The following is a 26844-nucleotide window of genomic DNA, read 5'->3' as shown; positions in this document are numbered from 1 at the left end:
CAGATGGGCCGCCATAATAGCGATATCTTGGGTAAACACAATTGGAGCCGTGGACAGGCCAAAGGGTAGCGCCCGGAACTGGAAGTGTTGCTGTAGTATAGCAAACTAGGGAGAGAATGCTGGTGAAAGGGCGTTATAGGGACATTTAGGTACGCATCCTGAATATACAGTGATACCATAAAATCCCCAGCTTCCATAGACTGTATTTGTTCAGGGATGAGGTTGAGGATAGGCCGATGAGATCCATTCGGCTTCTGCACCAGAAAGAGTAGAATAACTAGTCCCTTGCTGGACAGTGGGACTGGCACAATTACCTGTCAGCAGCAAGGACTCAGGGTTCACAAAATACACGCTATAACGCGTATTTACGCGCTACAGGTTGTTGAGGACCCAATTTTTAAATCCAAGTGGGTCCCGCAGGACACGTATTTGCAGCCAATCGTCGCCGGCATCCTCACAACCAATAGCCGCCGGCCGCGTTTCCTGATCTACATCTAGTCCCAGGAACTCACCCAATCTCCAGGCAGCTCCACCCACTCCCCGGGAGAAACAGCAGCAGCACCTCCAGCCAATCACTGGCTTTGTCTCTTTAGCCAATTTCAGCCTGCATTGTCTTCCTCCCCCTCTCTGAGCCCGCCAGCGCAGCACATTGATCTGCTGGTCTCTTTCCTCCAGCTCAGGTCGGTCTCCTGCGGTGCCTCTGCCAGTCAGTCTGATGTGCCTACACAAGCAATTCAGTGTAGGCACATCAGTCATTTCCCAACATGCTGAACCCGACGTTATAGTCAGGTTGTCCAGCATGTTTGCCTGATGATAGATGTCTAAACGAACAGTGGGAGCGTGCATCACTGGCCATTTTAGACATTATTCTTAACAATTTATGAACAATTGAACGATATCATTCAATTTAATAGTCTAATGGATGTGCCCCTTTAGGCTTAGCCACCTTCTTGTCAGCTGACTGTCTAGGGAAAGACTGTGCTTTTGGTTTTCCTTGGAGACAAAAGGACCGAAAGGAAGAGGTTCAAGACTTTGAAGGAGCAGATGCTGAAGGCAGACATGCAGATTTCAATGCTGTCAATGTGTCAACAATCTTATCCAGGTCTGGACCAAATAAGATCTCCCCATTGTATGGCAAGGCTTCCAGGCCTCTCTTAGAATCAGCATCCACCCTCCAAAAGCGCAGCCACAGGGAGTGGCTGCGGCCAAGACTCTGAGAGGTCAGTAGACTGGCATCCAGCACCGCCTTACCAATACATGCAGGCGCATCCTGAATGTGGCCAATTAATGACAACTGATTCTCAGGAGCCTCCGAGGGAAAGGAGTCCTCAAGTGCATGGGCCCAGCTCGCTATAGCTACCCATGGACAGGCGGGCAACAGCTCCTGTAAGAGTAATAAATTTCAGGCAAGTTTCCACCTATCTATAGGATCCTTTAAGAAAGAAATGGAAGGCATAGGTAGTGTAACACTCTTGATTAAACATGTAATATGATAATCCACCGCAGGGGGCGATTCCCATTTTTTACAATGAGCCTGAATAAATGGGTAACATGAAGCCAAACGCTTTTAAAGGCGGATACCTATTACCAGGCAGCAGCCATGTGATCCAGTAGCTGATCTGATAGAGGGAATACTGCCAAAGTCACCTTTACCCATTTAAAAAGAGGGTGTTTTGATTGAGGGGCTGATTAGTCATCCTCTATTACCAATATGGATCTGGCAGCACGCATGAAGGCAGGAATATTAATATATGACCTAGCCTTCGCCTCTTGCAGAGGTGAGTCTGGGTTTGAGGCATCAGCAATCTTTGTCGCCAGATGACGACTCAGACTCAGCATTGTGTGGACTGAGAAGACAACACAGGACGCCTAGCTGGCTTCAGGGGTTTTTCACCCTGCAACATGTTCTGAAGGGCAGTAGAGGAAGGCGCCAGGCTCTACACTGAAGTAGAGAAAACATCTACCCATGGTGGATGCATAGCCTGTGGTAGTCCGTTAGGGAATTAGACTGCTGAGGTACTAGAGGAATCTGCATAATCTGAGGTAGAACCCCGAGAAGGGAGCATGACGGTCTGCTGAGGTAACCCCATCTGGGTGCAAACAGCTGGGACGGCCAGGACCTAAGGAAAAAGCAGCCCAAGGGGGTTCCTGTACCGTTGTTGGGGTGTTTGAGGCGCATGGAGGATTAAAACACCTCACACAGAATCCCTCCCGAACCAAATCCTCCTCACATAACCTGCAAGATAGCAGAACAGGTGCAGAAGTGTCCTTGTCTGACACACAATATGGCACTGGGTATGATGCAATCACGAGTATATAGCGATACTAGACGGAGAGCGAAATAATGGTCCTGACTGATGCTTGGATAAGCTGCAGGAGCCCACTGCCTAAATATGCAAAACATTGGTCCTGTCTGATGCTTGGGTAAGCTGCAGGTGCCTTTGCCTAAATATAGCACAGTGCAGCACACAACAGTATGTGACAGACCTCACAAATATTATCTTTTAATATATGTGAGGTGAACGGAATGGGTATGATATGCCGGCGGTTCGATTCCCGTCAGTGGCAGCCCGACAGGAGCAGAGTGCGATGCAGCGGAAGCCCGACAGCGCTGGAAATCCCGATCGTGGATAAGTATCCACTAACCTAACCCCCCTAACCCTCCTTAGGGGTGCCTAACCCTAACTTCCCCCCTCTAAGTGCCTAACCCAAACCTCCCCGGGGCAGGGGGGGGGCCCGTGCCTAACCCTAAACCTAACCCTCCCCCCCCGCGCGGCTGTCCGCTCGCGGCGCCCGGCATCACTACGATCATGATGCCGGGCGCCGGTCTCCCGGCGTCGGGGAGATGCGGGCGTCACCCTTGCCGGGATAAGATAGTCGGGAAGCCGGCTGCTGCTATATAGGCAGTCGGCTTCCCGATTGCTTCCCATCAGAACCACCCCAACAACACCTGTATTAGGGCAGTTTAGAGGAAAAGTATAGCTATATGCTGACAGTTAGGAAAAAAAAAAAAAGACAGGCAGCGCCAGCATAAATCACAGGAATACATACGACTTACCGCCGGGGTTCAAATCCCAAGAGCGGCAGGTCGACATGGCTGAAAATCCAGATAGTCCCCAGGTAAGTATCAACTAACCTAACCTCCCTAACCCTCCTTAGGGGTGCCCAACCCTAATCCTCCCCCCTCTAAGTGCCTAAACCTAACCCACCCTCCCCCTAGCCCAACCCTAACCTCCCAATGTCCCAAGTCTCCCCCGGGAGCCCTAAACCTAAAACATCCCCCCCCGCAGCGGCGCCCGGTATCACTTCGATCAGGATGCTGGTCAAATGACAGGCGTCTAGCATTAGACGCCTGTCAAATAACCCTCGCCAGGATAAAGCTGTCGGGCTTACGTTCGCCGGCTTCCCGATTCCATACCTAAATCACACACAATGCAGAATTCATACTGCAAATTGCCACTACAATCAATCAACTACATAGACTCAAGTGTCTGGTAGGCTAAACCGCTACATACACTAACCCAAGGGAGAGGTATGTAGGGAGACAGGACCAGACGCTGTCTTGAAAGCTGCAACTGCACCACTTGAAGAAAATGGCAGCCAGATACCTCAGAGGGGGCTGAGAACAGCTCAGAGAAGCCAGACCTCAGAGTTAAGGCACCCTGAGCTGAAGAGGAGCTGCTTGAAATGGGGAAGCTGTCTCCCCTGGCTGATAGTTAACACCCAGAACGCTGGTTCCTGCAGATTGTCCCTCGAGGTCTAGTGGACCGCGGTAGCTAGAGCCTGCGTCCACACTCAGCCACCTCCGATCTGTCCCCTGAGACCGGAGGTATTGACTGCCTTAATGCGTGGGTCACCACCGCCTTGCCTGTTCCCTTAGTGTTCTGCTGCAGATTCGGTCCTCCATGGGGGCCTTGGCTAGCGCCAAACCCCAAAATGCCCACTGAAAATCCCCAGATCAGTACTGGCGTCACAGCACTGGTGGGGTGATGAAGCGGCAGTGCAGATGTCCCACAAACACTCTGCTGCTGCGCACTATAGTTGAAGTAAAATTAAACCAAAAATAAATAAAAACAAGCTTAAGGGCTGCCTAAGCAGCCTCCTGCGTAATGATGACTGGGCTGAGGTGGCTGAAACTGAGGTGGCTCCAGCTCAGGTTATAGGGAGAGTGGACCAAGTGCATCCTGGGAGCTGAAAGCTTTTAACTGCGTGGTGCCCAGATTCCAGGTGCCAAGGTCTCCCTGTGGAGCCTATGGACCCAGAAGAAAAAAAAAAAGTGTAAAAAACAATTATATATATATATTTTATCTCAGCAATATATGTAAATTGGTCATGAAGCATAGGTGAATCCAATCTAAAACTGTAAAAGCTTCTATATAACATGCAGTTTATCACGGCCAACTTGCTATTCAACAGTACCAATCTCAGATTATATGAACCCAAAACACACATGGTTGGGAATTTAAAATGTCAATCAGAACAGGATGAGGACCACAGGTCATGTGTGCTCATTGTCAAACTGCACCACTCACATAGCATCAGACCCTATAGCAAGGTGCCATACTAACACACTCCTTAAAATTGGACTTACCTGAATTTGCCAGTCCAGCATAAAAGTATTTCCCTTTTAATGTTGCATTCCAGACATTGTTAGAAAAGAAAAAACCCAACCTAATTTTCTTCTGTACATTTACAAGCAGTGAACATATTTGGTATTTTTCTTTGCAAATCCTTTGATAGTGCCCATCCGAACTCACATCAGCTAAGTGTATGCAACCATTTTATAAAAAGTTCAGATCAGCAATACCCTTTTTACACAGACCTGAAAATCCCAGGTTTTTGCACATGCATCAACACAGGATTTTTGTCAGTAGAAATGGCTCAACCCAGGTCCAGTGACAAGGGGATCAAACACAAGTAGCTTGCAGGGTCGGACACTGGTCGTTTCCATGCCACCCTGCAGTGTAAACGTGTCACAATGACCAGGGTCATGCTGAATTCTACCCGATTGGCCAGCTTTAGTGGCGCTTGGAGATACCTCATCTCCAAGCGTCCACTGCAATGCCAGAAGAACCGGGTCACTACAAACCCGGATCCGGTATGAAAGGCATCGATCCGGAATTACCCCAGGTCGGCGCCACAGTATGAAAGGGGTCTGTCCTGGGTTTGATCCAGGTTGGAAAAGTGTTCCAAAATCCTGGGTTAGGCCTGGGACCTTTGGTGTAAAAGGGGGTATAACTTCCAAACATAGGGCGTTTTCGCTGTTGTTGGTGAATCGGCCGATATATCGGCCGCATTCTGCCAACGACTGCGAAAAAAACGGCAGTATTTTGCCTAAAAATTGGCGAAAACTTCTCCAGCCTAGGACAGGTTAAAAAAATATGCAAAATCCCAATTTTTGGGTAAAAATGTGGGGATTTCTTACAGAACCCTTTGGGCAGCCCCCCTAATGATACTTCAGCCAAAAAGGGTAAGTTGCGTACTTTGGCAAAATACGACCGCTGAAATTGTGGTCTAAATCTTTTTTTCAGTGAAAAATGTACTGGGTCTTATATTTTGGAGGGCCATAAAGATGCGCCAAGTGTTTTAAACATCACACGTGGCCGACGCAGGTGGTTTTTTAAAACTGCTAAAAAACGCCTGCGCCAGCCACGTGTAATGTTTAAAACACTTGGGGCTGGTATTTCGGAGGGCCATTAAGATGCGCCAATACATTAAACGCATTTTTCACGAAAAATAAATAAATTTGACCGAAATTTCAGTGGTTGATTGTCGACAAAGTACGTAATAAGATTTTTTTCCCGCTAAAGTATCATTAGGGGGGCTGTCCAAAGGGTTCTGTAAGAAATCCCCACATTTTTAGCCAAAAATAGGGATTTTGCACATTTTCCCCCTTTTTAAAATGGAGATAAGTTCTGCATTTTCACATGAAAAATCGGCAATATCGCCGCTAATTGAATACGGCCCATAGTTAAAAGGTGCATAATGGCTTTGGATAATTATCTTTACATGAAGTTACACGCTGCTTCTAATTTTGACCACTAAGCAATTATCACATAATATAAATAAAAACTGCACTAGTGACCATGTGAAGATTCCAGACATTTGCTTGTAATGGAAATAGACAAGAACTCTACATTGAAGTGAATAGGAATACACTGGTTATGAAAATATGGACAACTATTGCACTTGACCCTCAAACCACCCAAGAAATCGGCTGACACAATGGACAGAATCTAACCTTGATAAATAAAACCATGTTTATTTACACCAAATAGTTCCAACATTAGATTTGTCACAGGTGAAGGAGAAAGTATTGTCTGTCACTGGGACAGCTCCTTGCTGGACACTGGGGAGGGGAAAAAAAAAAAAAAAAAAATAGGTGGAGGAGGAATAGTCATTGCTGCTTGGGAACATAGGGAGAAAAAAAAAAAAATGGTGGAAATGTGAGGGCGGCCCAAGAGACAAGACCCCTCAGTAGAGAAGAGCATGAGGTAAATTACAGGAGGGAGGAGCCAGTTGAACAATTCTATTTTAGGAGTACTGGGAGGGAAATAAACAGGCTGCCAATTAGGTCCTTTCTAGGTAAAGAAGTGGGGAGTGATGTTAACAGGACAATTACTGTTTTTTAAAGGTGGGGGCGAGAGAAAGTCATTGATACAGTCTATGGGACAGCTCCCTCTGTAGGGCTCAATGGAATGTCAAGTTCCTACATTACCAAAAATAACCATTTCTCTTTAGACAACATTCCCTATTATGTGAAACAGTTTTTCTTTGGAAAGAGTACAGGATGAGCCAAAATGTTGTCAGGTCTCCTTTCCCAGCATGCATCACAAGGTACAACTCACCAAATAAAATTCTACTGAAACAATGTGTGTGCACCAAGTGACTGCTTTATGATGCACCTGGCTCTTTTCCTTCCTCTTTTTGCAGCTGTATAAAAGGGAACGCTATCTAGAAAGGCATTTGATAGTAAAAGTTAATCATTTTTGGGGTATATCTCCGGGTTTTTGTTTTTTTTTGTTTGTTTTTTTGAGAGAGACCTTGAAAGCCAACTAGATGATAAATGATAAACAAAATTCATGGCAACATCAAATATGAAGAGGTTGCTGCTTTGCTTAGGGTACATTTTCTTTTAAAAGGACACCATGCAGGGCCAGTATATTTGTATTGTACACTCAGCCTAATTACGGGCATTTTCATTCTTGGAGCTGCACCGCAGCAAAGGCCAGGAGATGAATGACACAGCAAAAGCCCCTCATCCCTCCCTCTGCAGTAGGGACAAATAAAAAAAAAAAGGACAAAGTCAATGGGGTGAAACGATTAAAAAAAAAACCTAGCCGGGAAACATCTGAGGGCATAACAGAGTGAGCCAAGTCCAGGAGCCACATTCCAGAGACATGAGGGCACCCTGTGACCAGGAGCCATAACAAAAGTAAAAAAAAAATTCAGCCTATAATAATTTTTTTTATATATATATATATATGACAGAACTACTATAAATCCACAAGCAACTGCTCAGACACGGCGCGTCCAGGGGGCTCTCTTGCTCTTTGGGAAGCCCCCTCTCTCCACGTTTGGTGGGAGTAGAGACAGGATGAGGGGCTGAGGGTCAGGGTCTTCTCCTGGACCTGCTGCCCTCTCCTGATGAGGCGCCAGGACAATGAATCCCTACTGGGGGGCTCCAGCAGTGGCTGCTACGGGCGTCCCAAGGGTATTGGTTGCAGAGATGACTGGTGATCCAGCTAGAGAACCCAAAGCTGAAGGAGTTGGCACCGTGGAAATCCCTGAAAAGAAAACAGAACATTATTGTATTGGCTCAATAAAATTACCATACTGCTTAATTTATTGGGTGAAGGAATCCAGCACAAATGAGAAGTAACATTCTTAAAAGGTGATACTAGCTGTGCCAAACATACATAAAAGGTGCACAGGTTCCTGTGTGTCTTCATTACAAGGACTAAAGTTTCAATGACACTACCAATAGTATTCATCAGGTTATGACTAAATGCTAAGCAATTAAGTACTTTAGCAGTATTGATGAATGCTGGTATCCCATTTAGTAAATTGATCTTTATAGCAAGAAGCCACAGAAAGGCACTGGATGAAACTAAAACACCTTCAAAACACACCCTTGAAGCATCTCCCTTTATATGTACTTCATAAGCGTTCAATTATTTGACATGACTTATTCAGCATTAGGCTGAACACATTAAAACTTGGTCAAAGATACTATTTGCATATCCCCAGGTGCTACAGGCAGTGGGAATATACAAATGATCCCTGCAAAATACAGTCCCTATTCAGGTGTTTATATAAAATAGCTAGCATTCAGTTTATAGTAGATGTCAGCTACAATAGAATTACGCTAATCACTGGGAACCCACATTTTGTATTATGTGTGGTTTATAAATCTGAATATACCCCAGTGTCAATTACCAGTCACTGGGGCTCATAGGATTCAACACACTCTGCGTCAATAGTGATTCCAGGTAAATGATGTGACTGGGGTCAAACTGCATTTCATAGCAGCTGAAACAATTATTGAACCGCTTTGTTAGCAAATAGAGTATCAACACAGAACAAGCTCTGCAGGAACATCTTCCTTGTGGAAAATGATCACTTAGATGTACAGTAGTTATTTAAAAGCACAGATCTCTAGACACTGTATGGTTAATCTGTTTCTAACACAGACTACAGCTGTTCATGGAAATACCTGTTCTCCAGGTATGGCCTTGAGTAAATTTTACATAAGAAAAAGTAGCTCATGGGGGGCACTCTTAGGGATTAGAATATCAAAACAATTTGACGTATTGAAACGACAAATCGTGCATATCGTCTAATATGTATGTACTATTGCGTGCTCCGCAGACAAACCAGATAGTTTTATTGACAGTGCTGCAGGGTCAAACAATATCGTACGCGGCAGTGTGCATATTAATGAAAAATTGAACATTGTTTCGTTGTTCATTAAATAATTGTTCTAGGGTGAAAGTGCTGTAACAATAAAAGCACTGAAACGTTCACTGTATAGAAGCTATTGCTAGGATTTAATCCATACGTGGAGCGCCGCACATCTACATGAAGTATTGATTTCTTGTGAAGGAACCCAGCTAAAGTTATACGTTACAGGGAGTGCCAGACCGACTATCTGCTTTTCAGTCCGTTGGACGTAATCAACAGCTATTGATTGCTTATATCTGTGTACGCTAATCAGCCAAAGTATCATAAGAAAAGAAAAGTTTAAGTTGCCCAGCTCTTTCCTTATAAGGAAGCCTCATTCAATTATCCAGGTCTGTGGTCTTGGAGTCTGACCAGGGCATGGGGAGTGTATTTGTGAACACATTTGATCATCTGTATTTGTAAATAAAAATACTTCCGGATCTTACTTAATAGGTTAGTGCAGCATGGATCACTGAAATATATAATTAACTGTAGTTAAAAACAGCACATAGGATTCACATGTAGTTAGAACGGTTTTCTAAAGTGTGGAGCACAGTCTCACAGGACTGCCGTTATGTCACTTATGCGGTTATAACAAGGTACAGTGATTGCAAAGAAGTTGGGACCCCTGTTTTTTAAACTGAGCGGGTCCTGCAGGACGCGCTGTTTGTCCTGTGTGCAGCACCGCAGCAGCCAAATACAGTCAGCGGCTACTTAACCAGTCTCCGTCGGCAGATTCTCCTCACTACAGCTCCCAGAATCCCCCTAGTACTTGCGGCTCCTCCTCCCTCTGTACCAGTTTCTGCAGCTGCCGCCCGCTCCTCGCGTTCAGAGTGTCTCAAACAGACTCAGTAGTCACTCTTCCTGTGCTACCGGCTCACTCAGCCACACTCCGGTCCCTCTGCCTCACACACTGCTCCCATCTCTGCCGCAGCCCCTCTCCATTCACTGTGCCTCAGTGGGGATGTTGGACCGGGCGGGTGAGTTATAAGCCGTTGTGTGGAACATTGCAGACCTGTTTGTGCTGCAGAAACACATCCAGAAGCTGGTGCAGTTACTGCTCAGGTGCTGGTGGAGGAGCTCCCTGAAAGGTGAGGACCCCTGTCCCTGGTGTTACTGGCTACCTTTGTGGCCCGTCACTGGCCGGCTCTGTGACCTCTTCCCCTGGCATTACTGGCCAGCTTGTGTGATTTCTCCCCCCCAAATCCTGACTGTGTATTCCTTCACTATCACCGACTGGGTATTTCCAATTTACCCTGAATGCTAACTGTGTGCACCCCCAACCTTACCCCCAGCACTGCCTATCCCTAATCTCCTTGCCCCTAATACTGCCCAGGCTATCTACCCTTGCCACCTTCCTACACCCTGCACTGCCTGTCCCTAACTTCCTCTTGGCCCCCTAGTAGTGCCACAGCTGTTATCTACCTTTACCCCCTCCCTACCCAAGTACTGCTTGCCCCTAACCTCTTCCTTGCTCCCAGTACTGCCCCAGCTGCTATCTACCATTGCCCCTTTATTAACCCCATCATATCTGGCCCTAAGCCCCTCCTTGCCCCATTACTGTCTGCACTTACCCCTCCCTACCCCCAGCTCTGCCCGGTCTAACTCCCATTCTTGCCCCAGCTCTACCGCAACTTCTCCCTGCCTTTACCCCCAAAGCTCTACCCCAGCTGCTGCTTGCCTTTAACCCCCTCTACCCCAACTGCTACTTAACTCCAGCTCTGTCCCAACTGCTGCCTGCCCTCACCCCCATAATATGTAATGGGACCCAGAAACAGTGGAGTAGGACCCCAATTTTTTAAAGTGAGGGGTCCCTTGGACCCCAATTTTTATCGCTCAGCACGATCACTGAGGTATGAGGTTGTGATTAAGAGGTGGTTGAGGTTATAGATTGAAGGTGCCCATAAGTATGGCTATATATGTAGAAACACTCATTTGACTTTACAGATATGGTTTTGAATCTTGAAATAAATGGTAAAGTGAGTGACTCTTGACACTGTCCTAATGCTTGGAATACAGTAATATTTAAGTGACAATTGTGATACAGCTCTAAATCTTGAAACGCATTTTACATGTATAATATATATATATATATATATATATATATATATATTTATTTTTTACACACACATACACGAGCCAGTAGCACTTTATCTGTACCTGAAAGACACTTGCATTATTCATTACTCTGCAAACTTGACATTGATGTTTTGTGTTCTTAGACATCTGTATAAATTTTAATATTATAGACTTGGATAAAATATAGCCTTTATTCTAAAGTACCATGGCTAATTGAACCCCCCCCCCCCTAGTTATTAAAAAGGTTTCTGGACGTGACCTAGTCCTTTTGTAGAATGCAGATATGCTGCCTAGAAGAAATCTATACCATCATAACCATTTATCTGGAAGTATTATAACATTATAGTAATGCAAGAAACACCTGAAACAAAGATTTTGAGCCTTTATGCGTAGTGGTTCTGACTTAATAGGGCGTACTGTAATTTAAAAGGGTCAAATATATAAATGTAGAAGCTTAGAGAATAGGAATTTAAAGGTCTGATTTAGTGAGTTAAACTTGTCAGTGTTTACCAGCCACTTTGTTCTTAAATATCTTTAATTTGGATATACTACTGAAACATTTGTATATTAAATACATATTATATACAGTAGCCTACAATTTAAAAAAATACATTTTTAAACAATATACGATGGCCCATGTATTTGAGTTTGGTATTACATCAGCCACATATAGTAAATAATAAAGAGATGCTGGTACAGCGCATCTTTACAAACACAGCTTACACAGAACCACCACCAGAGGGAGCCCTGCTACACTTGCCAAAGACTGACCTGACTTGTCACGGACACTGGACTTGGGCAGGGACTGACCTGACATCATACTGGCGCTACTGACTGGGGTGCTTCCGCTGGGCATGTTAGAGGAGCCCATCCGAGACTGGTCCTTCACAATTGGGTCTGCGGAATAAGAAATATGAGAATAGAGACCACAACAAACACAACATTAACAGTATGAATGAAGGAGAAGCCACACTTACAGAAGTAAGGGTGGTCCATGGCTTCACGAGCAGTCAGTCTTGTCTGGTGGTCATATCGCAGCAGCTTATCAAGGAAATCCAAAGCCTCCGGACTGACCAAGTGTTGATTCTCACTGTGCACAAAGCGCTCCCATCGCTTGCGGGAATGTCTGTGGCAGAAAAGAAGAGTGAGACTAAAGCTGGTTACACACAGGCAGAATTTTTTGACCGGTATGAGGAATGGGACAATTTTTCGGAAGATTGAAAGCCCCCATATCTGTGCTACACATTATACAATTTTCCATAGAAGCTAGCGATTTGTCACCACACCACACTGATTTTGCATATATCCTCCCACAAGGATGATGACATAGTGACAGGAGAACATAGGAAATCTGGGCAGATTGAGAGTGCACACACACTGCACCATGTCGGGAAATTGAGCCAGAGTTTGACGGACAGATCAGATAATCTAAAGGAATGAGTTTGGGGATGTTTAACCATTTTAAACGTTGAAACGATCGTTCATACACACTATACAATAAATCAGGCCGATCACCAGATTTTTGAAAATCAGTCCAATAATTGTATAGTGTGTAGGCAAGAGATCTAATCCCAAAATATCCAAAAACCAGCAAAGTGAGGCTCACAACAAATTCTAATTGGGGTCCACTGATACGTTTCAATGTAATGGGAACTACTACCACAGGGTTTCCTCACCTGCCCAGAATATCATTGAAGCGAGGATCCAGTTCAATATTGTATTTGTCAATGTAATCATACAGATCTTCCGTCCCCAGGACCTTGGCTATTCTCACCAACTGCATAAGAGAAACTAGTTAAAACAACCTTGTACATTTTAGTCACATCATGCTCCTTCCAGCAATGAGTAATGTCTGAGCATCACTCACATCCTTCAGATGAAATTTGTAGCCACCGTACTGTGCTTTAAGTTTGTAAATAAGAGTAGGAAACAGTTACAGCGTTTTGCTCATTGCTGGTCAGTCTATGAATGTACATCTAGGGAAGCTTTATTTATGGGCAGATTTAATTACCCACAGTATTTACAGTGCGGGCAAAGCTCTGAGTTTTACGGCTGGAATGATTCATTTTTCTGCATTTTCCCCATGTGGTAAACAAATTCCGCGTTTACCTCACGGGCTAATTTCTCCTAAGGATAGGCGGAAATCTGCGTTAAGTGTACCCTCTGGGAATTAACGCACAAGGAAGCAGGACCTAACTGAATAGGTCCGGGCTGACAATTATCCACGGACCAATTGAAACTGTCCCTTAACTCTGCGAGCAGAAATCCCACTAAAGTGTCGGCCGCGAGGCTGTTGGAAGCTAAACACCTGGGTGGAGTTGCGAGAACAGTCATTCTCAGATTTAATGCAGGAGAATTCTGTGTGCCATTAGTACAATAAATAAAATTATGCAGAAACTGCAGTTTCTACATAACTATGGAAAAAATAGCTTGATACATAGGACCCTTAGTCTATTGAAATTTGAATATTCTAATATGCAGAATACTACATTTGCAAGCAGGACAGCCCAGTCACCATTGACAAGTGCAGTGTCTCACCTGATCATAATTATCATGTCCATGGAAAAATGGTTCCTTTCTGAAGATCATGCTGGCCAGCATACAGCCCAAGCTCCACATATCTAGACTGTAATCATACATCTGAAAGACGCAAGTCAAATAATATACACACACGTCATACATTTCGATGTAAATTCACATACCTGTTCTATCGGTCTCATTTCTATACCTTTTCTTTATTTTAAAGGTCCCATGAGTGCTCACACATGAAATGAAGTTATATTAAGAGTCATACCTGGTAATCAACAAGCAGTTCTGGCCCCTTAAAGTATCTGGAGGCAACTCTGACATTATATTCCTGGCCTGGGTGATAAAACTCTGCGAGGCCCCAATCTATTAGTCGGAGCTGGGAAGAGATTAACAATTATTCCGCTTTCACATGAACCCAGTAGTAAGTCAAATCAGGGAAGATCAAACCATTAGCATTCTGGGATCAAACTTACCTTTCTATGCTCATGGTCAATCATAACATTATGTGGCTTCACGTCCCTGTGCATGATACCCATACTGTGACAATAATCCAGGGCCTGCAGGGGACAGTACAGAGTCAGAGTGTACATTTTGCAGAAAGGTGTGCTGAATGTATCTAATAGACAGGGAGAAATGGCGACAGCCAAGCATATCATACCTTTAATATTTCATACATGTAGAACCTAATGTCGTAATCTGTTAGAGTCTGATATAACTGCTGTGGAAAGCAAGAACAAAAAATACTGTACTTAATGGAATGGCCCCTTCAAATCTGGAATATTGACACCAGTAAACTACTTTCTTCATGCTCACCTTAAAATCTGTATTGTTGACATGTTCAAAAACCAGTGCCGGCGTTCTGGACTAAAAGCCAAAAAAAAATATGTAAACTCAAAATGGATAGTCTAATAAAATGGAGAGCCAACATGTGGGGAATGATTATCTAATTATTGGATCTGAATTCTCTGCTACGTGAAGATAAAGCCAGCTCACCACAGGATCTTTCACTATGTCAGCCAGTGTGATGATGTTGGGTCCGCCTCGCAAGTTCTCAAGAATCTTGATTTCACGCTTAATTTTCTTCTTCTTCACAGGCTATAAATAAAAAAGGTGGAGACACGAGGTGTCAGGAGGTAATTATTAACCTGTGTACCAAGAAATTGTAACTGCTTCGGTACCATGAAGTAGTTTGTCTTTTAGGTACCCTGTGTTTACCTGACAGGAATCCTCATTTAGAACACTGGTACATCTTGAAGATATGAACAAAGCATGCACTGCTCTTACGGTCTATGATGCATCAGACATTTTTAAAAAAGTGTGTATAGAGGTCTGTTTAGAATTTATTAAAGAGCCAAATGTTTTTGCAAAGAATAGGGAATTTTAAAGTTTTTTTTTTTTTTGAGCGAGGTGGGGAGGAATTGCCACAGGTTGCAAGCAGGAAGACCTTGCTGTGTCTTTGGTGCACTTGCTCGCACATCACTTACACAGCAGTTTTACAGGAGTGAACCAAAACAGATCCCTTTAATTGGCAATAAAGTGTTAATAATGGAGGAAAGACTTGTGCTGAGAGAACTAAAAGGGCACAAGCAATCTCTTATCTGCCACCTGATTTTATGGAAGCTGCCAGTTCGTGGAATGAGCATTTCTATAAATGTAGCCTATAAACTCAGTAGGAGCCAGGGCCTTGTGATTATTAGTCTGGGACAGACATCACTAAAGCACTGCATGACAAACTGATCATATTGGATCATCCCACAAAACAGCTGTCTCCACTGCATTAAGCTGACAGGTCCACTTTAAAGTATCAGTAGACAACAAAACTCACCTTGAGAATTTTCACCACGACTTTTTCATTATTGGTAATGTTAATGGCTTCAAAGACTTCACTGTACTTTCCCCGACCAAGTTTCCTGACCAGTTGGTAGTCATCTTGATTCCTGGAGCATGAAAATAACCACTGTCACTGCATTGGCAGGATATACAAGTGTACATGCTCAGGATAGGACCTTTTGTCCTGGCAGATAAACACCATCACTGTCCTGTATCCGCTACAGGGAAGGTCTCACACACAGCACTATCAGATCAGGGACTCTGAACTCAGCTTAACATGAAGATAGATGTTACCATCTGTGACATATTTTATGACCATCAACACTTACCTACAGCACAGTAAGAATAATCTGATTTAAGACTACATATATTTTTTCGCCTGTATACAATACATAGTATCACATCAATTGACCTGCTGTTTAACATGGCTTCGACAGCAATGAAATAAATGGACATTCAACTTTATTACAGTGCACAAAATAATTCTTCTCGGGTAAAACACCTTAATGATGCCTGACCATAAACATATCTTGCCATTGTCAATTTGAATACATTAAAATTCAATCTACGCTATTAAAAATCCTATGTAAAGGGTTTTTGAGGCGGCAGAGCAATACTTACCCCCATTCTACAACATGCGACTCATAGTCCCAATACTCCCGAGGTCTGTGTGTATTCACATCCGTGTAGACACGGGCCCGGCTTGGCACAGGTCCCGACATGGCTGTCTGGTTGGCGGCCCTAGATGGACTGTGACTTTAAAGGCCCAGCACAAATAGATTGATGACCTGAGGAGTCTCACTGAAAAGAGGAAATAACGGTTATAGAGCATGTAGACACTGATAAAATAAGAGCTACTATGCATAAATAAAAGTATATATATATATATATATATATATAAAAATGGAAAGGAATTAAATACATACAGAAGATCATTGGGGACATCAGGACTCATCTGTTTAATTGATGCCTCTAAGATATTAAATCGGATGTCACTTTTTCACACGTACATGGATAAAACCTGCTGCCCTCAAACAACTGTCTAAAGCAGGGTTGGGCAAAACTCTGCCCATGGGCAGTCAGCCAATTTGTTCAGCCCACTACCGCCCACCCCTTGACAATCTGCATGCAGCCCACTCCAAACTACACTACCTTTCAACTCCCTCACGTATGAGCACGGTTCAGAAAGGAGGGTCTAGGAGAATTAGGGGTCTTTATACTAATAATCACGGTACTACCGCGATCAGTCAAACTCGCAGGAGATATTTTCATTTTTAATGAAAATATCCCCGCTATATACAAAGAGGAACTCACAGTGACAGCAGTTGCGATAACCGCTGTCCCTGCGAGTCAGACTCGGCAAATTGTGGAAGTCTTTCACAGAAGTGAGAGATTTCCCAGGGGTAAGCCGACACTGCGCATGCACACAGTGTCATCTTCTGGAGCCGGCAGGGGGCTGCGAGAGAGAGATTGAGAGATCTCTCTCCTGCACTGGAAGCCCACATAGGCTTACCGTAATTTACACCATTTGAAGATGATGTAAGCTACCGTGGCTAAACTCTGAACAGCTTCACTTTTAGAAGTTTAGTACATAGAGGTCAGATCGTAGTCCCCATTGATAATTATGGGGACTGCGATCTGCAGCGCTAAATAGCACTTTGGAGATTTCGGTTATTGCGTTGATCTGCAGAATGGGGAATCGGGCTGTAGATGTATGGCTCATATTACTCGCACCTACAGAGTATGAAGCAGACTACCAGCTGACTGACAGCATTCTAGGTGCTGGGTACAAAGTCAGCAGCAGAAAAATTAACAGCCTCTTTTTTCCCAACATAAGGGCTCCCATAGTCAGTGAGGTGACAGGGGGAATAAGGACTTCCTTAATGTTTAATTCAATGTAAAATATTCTATTTATAAAGGTACAGTTTTTAAAATGTTTGAGGCTTGGATATTGACTATGCAAATATGGCAGATCCTACTAATCTTAACAAATGCAAGACAAACTAAATGTGTATACACACAAGAGATAGATAGATATATCTGTCTATCATCATTTATTCCACAGCAGTTTTGCCAATTTGTGTGGGAGATACACATAGGTCTTACAATAAATACCATTGTAATTTTATTCATCAGTGTAACTACAAAATATTGTGTGTGGCCCACCATTTGTCTAAAGTGATAGCATCCTATGGTGACCCAGCAAGATGAAACTCAATAAGACTTGTACTGTAGATTTAAAAACTAGAGTTCTGTTTACCAGAAGCCTCATTAGATGAAACCGTTGCATCAGCTACCAAAACTTTACAATAAAAGGGACTATTATGATAACACAAGGGGACAAATTTTTTTTTGTTAAAAATTGTTGATCAATTCATAATTATTAACTTATACTTTATTACAGATACAACAATTTCATGCAATGAGACAGTGAGCAACACAAATCAGAATTTGACAGAAGTAAATATTTATTTGGATTGAGCCATTTAAAGTTTAAACATTGCATTAAGAGATGTCTAAAGGTGCGTACACACGGTACGATTAAAATGCACGCTATGAATGATAACGAACATATCGTCGTTCATATAGTGCATTTTTTGGTACCTCCAACAACCTGCGATGTGCGGGCACGCATGGACGATAACAATATCATCCATCGCCTGTGCATGCAGGCCAACCTGGTCGATATTGACCAAGTTACTAAAGGGAGCCGCGACGTTGGTGGTATGCTGGACGATCGATATCGATCATCCAGCACACCTGGGAGAATGTTCAGCAATATCGTTATCACTGACTGTCGTCCCGTCTGTATGCACCATAAGCCCACAACTTCCTGTAATTTAAGATTTATAATAAAAAATAAAAAAAAATGCTCCAGTGTGACAATGACCAGTTTGAGAAAGGAGAATATACAGAAACAAAGTAGATTAACCAAATGTTTTATTATTAGTCTAAATTTTACTACACTGAAGGTGCAGTACCATAACCCCCCTTCTACACTTCCTGAAATACCAATGAAACTACTATGCAGCTGATTACAGCTCCCTGCAGTACTATCCTCCAATTAAGCAGTAACTTCACATTGCCACCGGGTCTGCATTGCAAAATAAATCAATATACTGCTGAGCCTTTCTACTCACATACACGAATGTGCATGGGCAGATACAAATCCAGCACACTGGACAATAGCCCAAAAACAGACTGCCTGAACCCAAATTATTCTGCCATGTGGTAGCCAGCACAAGGTAATTTGAGTAAGTTGATATAAAAAAAATACAGAAGTGTTAGGCCAATAGTATGTATAATGCAACAACATGGTATGATACAGATTAATTCAAAGTGGTGTGAAATATACACTGCACAGGAAACAAATGCATACATTAATGATTTTATCTTCATAGTATACCATTATGTAACAAACAATTTATCTTGTTTCTTTAAAACATTGATTTCTAAACTTGCTCCTCAAAGCCCTAAAACATTCCAGGTTTTACGATATTCACTTATGGTGACTGTACACTGTTTTTTTGGTGTTTAGCCTCGTAAAGCTGACCGATCACCGCCAGGTGAAGAGACGCCATGCACATGCACGCGTAGCATCTATTGAGCATGAGGGGAGAGCTTGGGGGAAGCCCAGCACCTCCATTAAGTGCTGGGCACACCCCCATTTGTGATGAATTCGGGACATGCCACAAGGACACAGCCCCTCCCCGATGGGCCAGTACCCCTTTTTGGGAGCATGCACGCCAAAGGTGCGCGCAGATGCAGCCATGCCTGCAAGTCTGCGCCCTGCCTTCCCCTCTATCTAGCAGGAACGCTACATAACCCACATAAACTTTGGATAGCCTTTAACAAATTTTGCTTCTATAATATAAATGTCAGTTCAATAAGTTTATTGATTAATAAGGAGGATGTCATGTTAAGAGACTCAGATAGGCTCAAAGACATTCTAAAATGCAGTTTTGCCGTTTAAATTGTGCATCTTAAAGGTGACTACACACTTGGCGATGTGCTCACGATCCGACATTGTGTCCGATTTCCCCTGGAACTCTCCCCGGCAGTCGTGGGCACGATTTGGTGTTAAAAACTGTCCAATGTGACAAACGATCTATCGTGCCTCCTAACTATTCCAGTGCATCGCGACTGAGATTGTCAGATCTGACCTACAGCACGGCAGATCTGAAGATGCGATGTACGACCTGCGGGGACACGCATTGGCATCGTGAGTGAACACTCACGATTTGGGCATATTTTACACGATTTGTCGTCACGATGCGTCAGAAGCGTCCAAATCGTGTAAAATATTGCCAAGTGTGTAGGCACCTTTACAGTCTGCAAAGTGTACGCTGAATAATTATGTTCCTTATTAAAAACTTCATCTGAAACATAATGTAAGGTCTTCTGCCAACAATTTATAAAAAGACTTCTTACTTCCAGGAGACATCCACAGGCACATCGTCAAGTAAAACTCAAATGACCCACCAGTACAGCTACCTAAACTTCAACGACAAACCAGCTGACATACTAAAAATGGTCTGTATATATGTGGGGAGTATTGGACTGTACAAGTACAAATTAGTGCATCTGTCGAGCATGCTGAAAGATTTCACGTGCTCGACAGACCAATGATTGCACAATGTATGGCCACCTTTAGATAAAATACTCAACCAAAACTATTAAAGGTTGGGGAGAATTATTACTACAAATTAAAGGTATTTGAGTATCGTGATCCGATTTCTACAGTCTATCCCATTGCACAGGATTTAGTTACAGTGACACTTTGGGCGGAATTCAATTGTTTTCATCCCCTATCGCGCCCGACGGAGCTATTCTATTCTTGCTCCTGTCGGGCGCGATCAGCTGCCAAGCTCTACATTTCAGCTCGCAGCCCCTGGGGGATGAGAGCTGAAATGTGCGAAAAGTGATATGTTTGGGCGCCCAAACATCACTTTTCGCGATCGCCCCCAGCACTTTGGTCGGGTTTAGCTGCTTTACACGGCTAAACCTGACCTCTATGGGCGCGATCAGCGCGAAGAACGGCAGCAATTGAATGGCGGCCCGCGATCTCCTGTCACTTTAGGCGGGAGATCCGGACCGCGTAATCAATTGAATGCCGCCCTTTGTGGTAAATTCAATTACATATGAGTTTGCGAAGGTCAACTTGTGAGAAGTGCATGAAAAAAGTCAGGAGATCATTCTGAACCCAAAAAAGTGGCAACTGCGATAGCAGGACCATATAGAAGACTTATTGGTCATAGGTAAAGTATTGAAGATTCTTAGAAGATGGCATAAAGGTTGATTTTTGCATTTTTTATTAATGGTGGAAAAGTTATAACCAGAAAGTTTTTTCAGCATATTAAAATCTTTCCAATATTTTGGGGAGTACAGAAAAAAAAATTCATGCGATTAACTACAAGTTTATGAAAAAAAAAATGTGGAAAGAAAAAAAAAAAACTTCGCTCTCATCTTCAAGGTGAAAGACCCCTTTCATACATGTTCCACATTATTTAACCCATTATTGAGCTTTTCAGAGAAATTCACCTGAGAACTGATATGTCTTTAATTTAAACCCCTCCAAGTGCATGACTATTCATTTGGAGGGCTATACCAGAGGTTCTGCACTGTGTCCCAAATTTTTTTTTACCCTACATTTTCAGCTGCTCTGAGGGATACGCACAAAAAAAATAAAATATAGAATTTATAAGAAAATGCAATGCAAGTTTGGAATTTAATTGCAAATACAATTTGAAGTGCGAATTTGTCATGAAAACAGCATGCAAGACAATTCGCTCCTAAATGAACTGACCCCTATATTTCTCCACTTTCAAAATTGTGTTTATTCTCCTACACACTGAACCTGTCCAATACAGACGGATCTGTCAGATTTGGCCACATAAATACTTGTCTAAATTTATTGTCCATCCTGATGAACATCCAATGGTACCCTATTAACTTAGATTAGAAACAGCTGTCTTTTTAAAGACATAAAAGCTATAATCAGATTGTGGATACTTTGATCTAAAACAGCTTAATTCATTATCAAAAGCAGGGCTCGACAAATCCCGGGGGCGAGGACACCATGGCTACCAGATTTTGCTGCCTGGCTAAGAGATTTTGCAGTGAGGGAGGAAGCAGATCCTCATCAGATCTAGCGGAGTTTCATACCTATAGTATTGCGGTGTTCGTGTCATGCACAGGAGTGCATGTGCTGAGTGTTGTCTGCAGTGACTGCTGTGCCTATGTCCGTCCCGGCCTGCACTGACGACTCCTCTCCATCCTGGCCTGCTCTGATCCCTGCAGTCTGTCCCAGTCTACGCTGATCCTCCTGTACGTCCAAACTGTCTACTGTCTCCTATCTCCTGCTGTATAGAGCTCTCCGGTAGTAGGGTCTATGCATGGGCAGGGATTGCGGAGCAACTTCAGAGGGATAGTGGTGTGACCATGAGGGAGGGAGTTTTTGTTGTACTCTCTGGCACCATTATTTTATGTGAAACGTGGTCTGTTATGACTGGAAGGTGGAGTAGGGGAGCTGTGCAGAGCAGTGAGTGGGGGCCTCCATTTTACTGTATCCATTAAACTGTGACCATTTTGTGGAGCTGTGCTCTTTACTCACTCCTGTAATGTTTTTGGGGGGACAGCGTCTGGCTCCTACGATTTCATCCTGGCTCCTAGATTTTAGAAAAATGTGTCAAGCCCTGATCAAAAGCATGTATGGGCACTCTAAAACAGCATAGACAAATATTTTACTATAACAAGTCTTCTGGGAGGGAAGGGGAAATATAACTAAAGGCCCCACATACATCGGCGACGGATTGCAGCATTCCTGCGATCCAGAAATGCCAGGTTGCAGGAGCTGTGAAATCCAACATGTTGGATTTCACAGATTTGCCGATCACGTTCAAAATATGATCGTGATTTGCAAATCGGTGAAATTTAACATGTATAATTTCACCGATCCCCCGACGGATTGCGGAACATCGATGGCTGCCGACCAGCCTTTAAGATGCCATCTCAGGACCTGGCTATCCATCAGATAGTGTATGGGGGCCTTTAAATAGAACAAAATTCAGATGAATTTTGGTATCTCCAGTCAATCAACTCTGGATTTGGTGTATCTTTTTTTAGGCCACAAAAATCTTTGGTCAAATGGAAATAGATGTGTACTGGAGATTTAATTGTTTTTGCGGCAACCAAACGCAATGGGTGCCCAACGGAGCAATTCAATTGTTGCTCCGTTTTGGCACCCGAGCATACCCAAAAGCATGGTTAAGAAAAATATAGCAGCTAACCCCGTCTAAAGTCCTACTTTTGGCACCCAAACGGCCGACTTATTGCATATTTGTGCTCACCAACTCAGGAGGCTGTGAGCAAAAAACGTGTCTAACATATGCACGCGTAAACGGAGCAACAATTGAAATGCTCTGTCATCCACCCATAAGTTAAAGCGCCCTATAAAACAATTGAATCACCCTTAAGAACATACAGCTACGAACTGCAATACCTCTCTACCAAGAAAACATTAAAAAATCAGCGATCAGGCAAGCATCAAACAGTGTACAGTTACCATAACATCCCATAGATATTACAGCAAAAACACAAGCTTTTACCGCTACAACATACCCTTAGATCCATAACCTATGTAGGCTACAGTAATGTTCATATCTATGTACCAAGGGCCTGATTCATCACAGATTGCAACAGCGTACGCAGATCGGCATGGCGCGTGCACGAGTTAGCATTGCGATCACCTACGCAGAGCGAGGGATGGAACGTCAGCGTTTGGAGGTGGTGAAGGGGAAGTCATTGGAGAAATACAGACTGTCCGTTTGAATGCTGTTGCTTGGGCATGCATAAATTAGCCACTACGATGGCATACGCAGCTTGTGTACTCACAAGGTGTGCGTCGAGGTTAGCAATTTCTGTGTAAGGTCAGACCTGTTGTAATTGTGCGTGAGGGGCCGATGTTAATCTATTTTCCCCGAAGTATACGCAGGACTGCAAGATATTACAGAAGTGAGATAGTGGGCGTCTCTATGCTGGCAGTGTGACGGATTTGCGATTGCATTCATTAGAATATTTTCGCAGCAGATCTACGTGCGTAATCACAGCCGCGACCGCAATCTGTAGTGAATTATGCCCTAAATGCGCAGGTGTCTGTGCTGCATTAACACCATGAAAGGAAACTTTCATGGTATCTCCAGTCAAAGGGCCGCAAATAGACTGCCAAAACATGCATCAAGAAAATTACATTTGACAGAATAAACAGACGCTTCTGCATAGAAGCAATTACAGCTTTCAGCCATACATTACATTGCTCATTGGGCTTGATTCAATTCAACGTGAATTGAATAGCGCTGGGAATGAGCTCCCAGCGCTATTAAATTCAGCGCGTTGTTAAGCCCAACTAAGGATTTCTTCTTTCATCCCTCCTGGGGTGAAAACAGAAAGCCGACAAAGCTACAGGAGCAAGGCTGTTTTCTGCCCTTTGCACCTTGGAAACCGCATCACACCGGGCAGTGTAGTTAAAGAATGCCGGTTCCTGCGACTAAACACCATTTTTAAAGGCACGAGAATGGGTATTCTCCGACAAAACAGCTCATTCCCGGTGCTATTCAATTCGTGTTGAATTGAATCGGGCACACTGCATCAGAGGGAAACAACAAGTGTCAGAACCAGGGAAGGTAAGTAAATGGTGTTTTGGTGCCCCTCTACACTTGTCACAAGGAAAAAAAAAAGGAAAAAAAAAAAAAGATTATTTTGGAATAGAGAAGTCATTTAAACTGGTCATAGCGGAAACTTTCCAAAAATGCACAAGAGAACAAGATCCTCAGTGCATTATGTTTTAACCTGTGTCCTGACGCGAAATACATTCCACTGGAACCATACACCATGTGATAATGCACCTTTAAACCACAGTAAAGTGTGTTCTGCCCACAATAAAAGCGCCATGGGTTAACATTAATTTGAATATAGAATAAATGCATCTTAGGTAATCAGGATCTTGACACTTATCAGACATACTGATGAAGATACATTTATCAAAAAGGATTCCTACTTGCATATATCAACCAAAATGCAAAATCAAATTTTACCAATATATACTAAATTGTAATCAATACAAAAAAAGTTGATTTATTTTTTTTCATAAAACAAAATTACTATAAACCACACAGACATATGCATACACACAAGTTAGAGAAGCATTTTTAATTTCCAATTATACTTCCTTAATTAAGCTGTATAGTTGCTGCCCTCTTAAATATGCTTGTCTATACAGCTATATGCTAGCTAGCCTGCACTAGAAAACAGCAAAAGACTTATACAAAATTATATTGATAAACAGACCAAACAATTGATATGAAATTGCTCAGGTGCAGTTCCTACAGGGTGGGGGGCACACAATACAGATAGGGTTTACTAATAAACCTTAAGAGAAGCCACCTGGTAGTATTACAAGGGTGGTAGCACTGTACCAGTATGACATTTTCAGTATGAAACTAGTTAGGCCCCAAACTCTAAATGTATGGCATACCAGCATAAACTAAGCCACTCAGTACCAGCTCTACCACATGGCAAGCTATAAAAAGGGTGAAAATGCTTTCAAGAGCCATGTATTGCTACGACAAGGGCACCAGTCTTTCTACGCTGCATTGCCATAACTAGCAATAAGCTTTACAACCAATAATCTCATTAATTATTAACTATGGACTGGGCATTGGGTACTGAGGCCAGTCTACAGAAATGGAATATATTGCAAATACATAGTATGTCCAGATTAGTTACCTCGAGAGCCATATCATCCCACAATAAAGAACTCTTTAAAGTAATAAAAATAATGCAGCTACACACATTCATCACACACAATGTTCTACCTATAATTAGAATAGGAGTAAAACGTAGCATCACTAGCAGCCAAGATATACAAATAGAATATTAGAAAGAGCACCTATTCCCCCAATATAACGCAGTCACCACACCCGGCATTACCTCACAGCCAATACACCTGCACCTCCACACTCACCCATCCCAGGGAGCGGCCAGGCCTGACCCCCAGCACGCACTCTCGGGTGCCCTAAGTCTCCCAGGGACAGATACCCCGCCCCCCCTTCTCTCTTCTGCACACCGGAGATGGCGGAGCTGCGGGTGAGGCCGAGCTCCGCCCCTCCATGGGCGAATGTGGAGTTGCTGACGTTGCGCCCTGTCCTCCCCCCCAGGGATGAGCCCGTCTCACACTCCGCACCTGCTGTTCCCGCTCCCCGCGGCCGCCGCTCCCGCCGGGATCACACAGACAATATGGCGGAGACACACGGCCGCCAGCCGCAGGTATCACAGCGAGGCAGAGCGGAAGCGGAAATAAGCTCTGCTCGCTGCGGCGGCCTAGCGGGGCGGTATTCCGGCCGCCATCTTGTGAGTGGAAAGTGAGCTTTTGCCCGCGGTAGACTCACTGAGAACTTACGGCAAAGTTGTATAAAGACGCAGAGAGGGACACAGTGCTGGCGGGTATACGTTCTATGGGTGAGTGGCGGAATCAACCCTGCTGCTCTTTCAACAACTACGTTACCTGACTAAGCAGAAAAAAAATGAATTGCCAATCACAAGATGGCGCTTTATTGATGTTGTAGGCGGGTGTGCACAGGCGTCTTAAATCCGGCTGTGCCACAGAGCATTGTGGGAGTTGTAGTTAAACAACTCATTATTCTGTCATAGCTGCCAGAATTCTCTTTCTCCAGAGTCCAGATGAATTATAACTAGAGATGTGCGGGTTTGGTTTTCAGAAAACCCATTCTGAGTGGATCCGAGCCTCTGATCTCCCGTCATTTTCGGATACCAAAACGAGGCAAACCGTCATCCTACTGGCATCGGATCTCACATGTTTTGGATTACATGGTCCCTCCGGCGGCGGTTTGGGCGCCATTTCACACAAGACTGCCGGAGAAAGCCATGTGCTGACTGAGCTGACCTTATTTAGTTCAGTTGAGATTTTAGATATACATTTTAGACTACAGGTTATAAATATGTAACTTCAATGGCCACCTCCTTAATATCTGCGTAGTGCATTGCAGTTGGTGTGAATTTACTTAAACTTGTGTGTGTTCAGCAAACTTCAGGCAGGCAGCGATACATAATGGTCAGTAGGTCCAGGGCAACAGTGTGAATAATATCAGCGACGTGAGTCGATATTGATCACGATGATCAATCGATAGAACAGAAGCAGCAACCAAGTACTAGTGCTGCAGTCACTGCCACCAGCGAAAACGATACTAGTCCTTCAACATCTAATAAACGCAGTGCTCAAGGGCATAGAGTGTTTGAATCAGAGCATTTGAAATCAAAATATTTTACATTGCTAAAGAAAAAAACATCACCTCTAATAAAGGGAAAGTTTCCTGCAGCAAAACATAAAATTAGCTCAAGGCTCAGGCCTTGGACTTTTGTGGTGTTCTGCAACTGCTGTCAGTCAGG

General features: G+C 43.6%; 1 protein-coding gene across 5 annotated transcripts; it reads right to left on the bottom strand.

Annotated features, from left to right (window-relative positions):
* Positions 1-6242: 6242 nt before the first annotated feature.
* On the bottom strand, positions 6243-25728 carry CSNK2A1 (casein kinase 2 alpha 1). 5 transcript variants are annotated; one of them, XM_088467060.1, is made up of 13 exons: positions 25622-25728; positions 16003-16182; positions 15377-15488; positions 14545-14646; positions 14365-14415; positions 14210-14269; positions 14025-14108; positions 13817-13927; positions 13561-13662; positions 12699-12799; positions 12000-12148; positions 11794-11919; positions 6243-7787 (listed from the first exon to the last, which is right to left on the bottom strand). In XM_088467060.1, the coding sequence occupies exons 2-13, from the start codon at positions 16101-16103 to the stop codon at positions 7672-7674; spliced, it is 1215 nt and encodes a 404-aa protein (XP_088323186.1). In that variant the 5' UTR covers positions 16104-16182; positions 25622-25728; the 3' UTR covers positions 6243-7671. The 5 variants fall into 5 exon arrangements, with proteins under 5 accessions (XP_088323186.1, XP_088323190.1, XP_088323188.1 ...); XM_088467064.1 differs by having other exon boundaries at positions 11833-11919; XM_088467062.1 differs by lacking the exon at positions 25622-25728 and adding an exon at positions 25369-25516.
* Positions 25729-26844: the final 1116 nt, after the last annotated feature.

The sequence above is a fragment of the Taudactylus pleione genome, unplaced genomic scaffold (genome assembly GCF_031769625.1).
Source record: "Taudactylus pleione unplaced genomic scaffold, aTauple2 ptg000069l, whole genome shotgun sequence".
NCBI lineage: Eukaryota > Metazoa > Chordata > Amphibia > Anura > Myobatrachidae > Taudactylus > Taudactylus pleione.
Note: the sequence above shows the minus strand (reverse complement) of the source record. Positions and strands in the feature narration are given on the sequence as shown.

Excerpts from the sequence above, each read along its gene's own strand:
- CSNK2A1 (XM_088467060.1), bottom strand. The coding sequence starts at position 16,103 with ATGTCGGGACCTGTGCCAAGCCGGGCCCGTGTCTACACGGATGTGAAT. Across the intron at positions 13,663-13,816 it reads AACTGCTTGTTGATTACCAG|ATGTATGATTACAGTCTAGA; the intron begins GTATGACTCTTA and ends TGCGTCTTTCAG. Across the intron at positions 12,149-12,698 it reads TTCAATGATATTCTGGGCAG|ACATTCCCGCAAGCGATGGG; the intron begins GTGAGGAAACCC and ends TTTCTGCCACAG.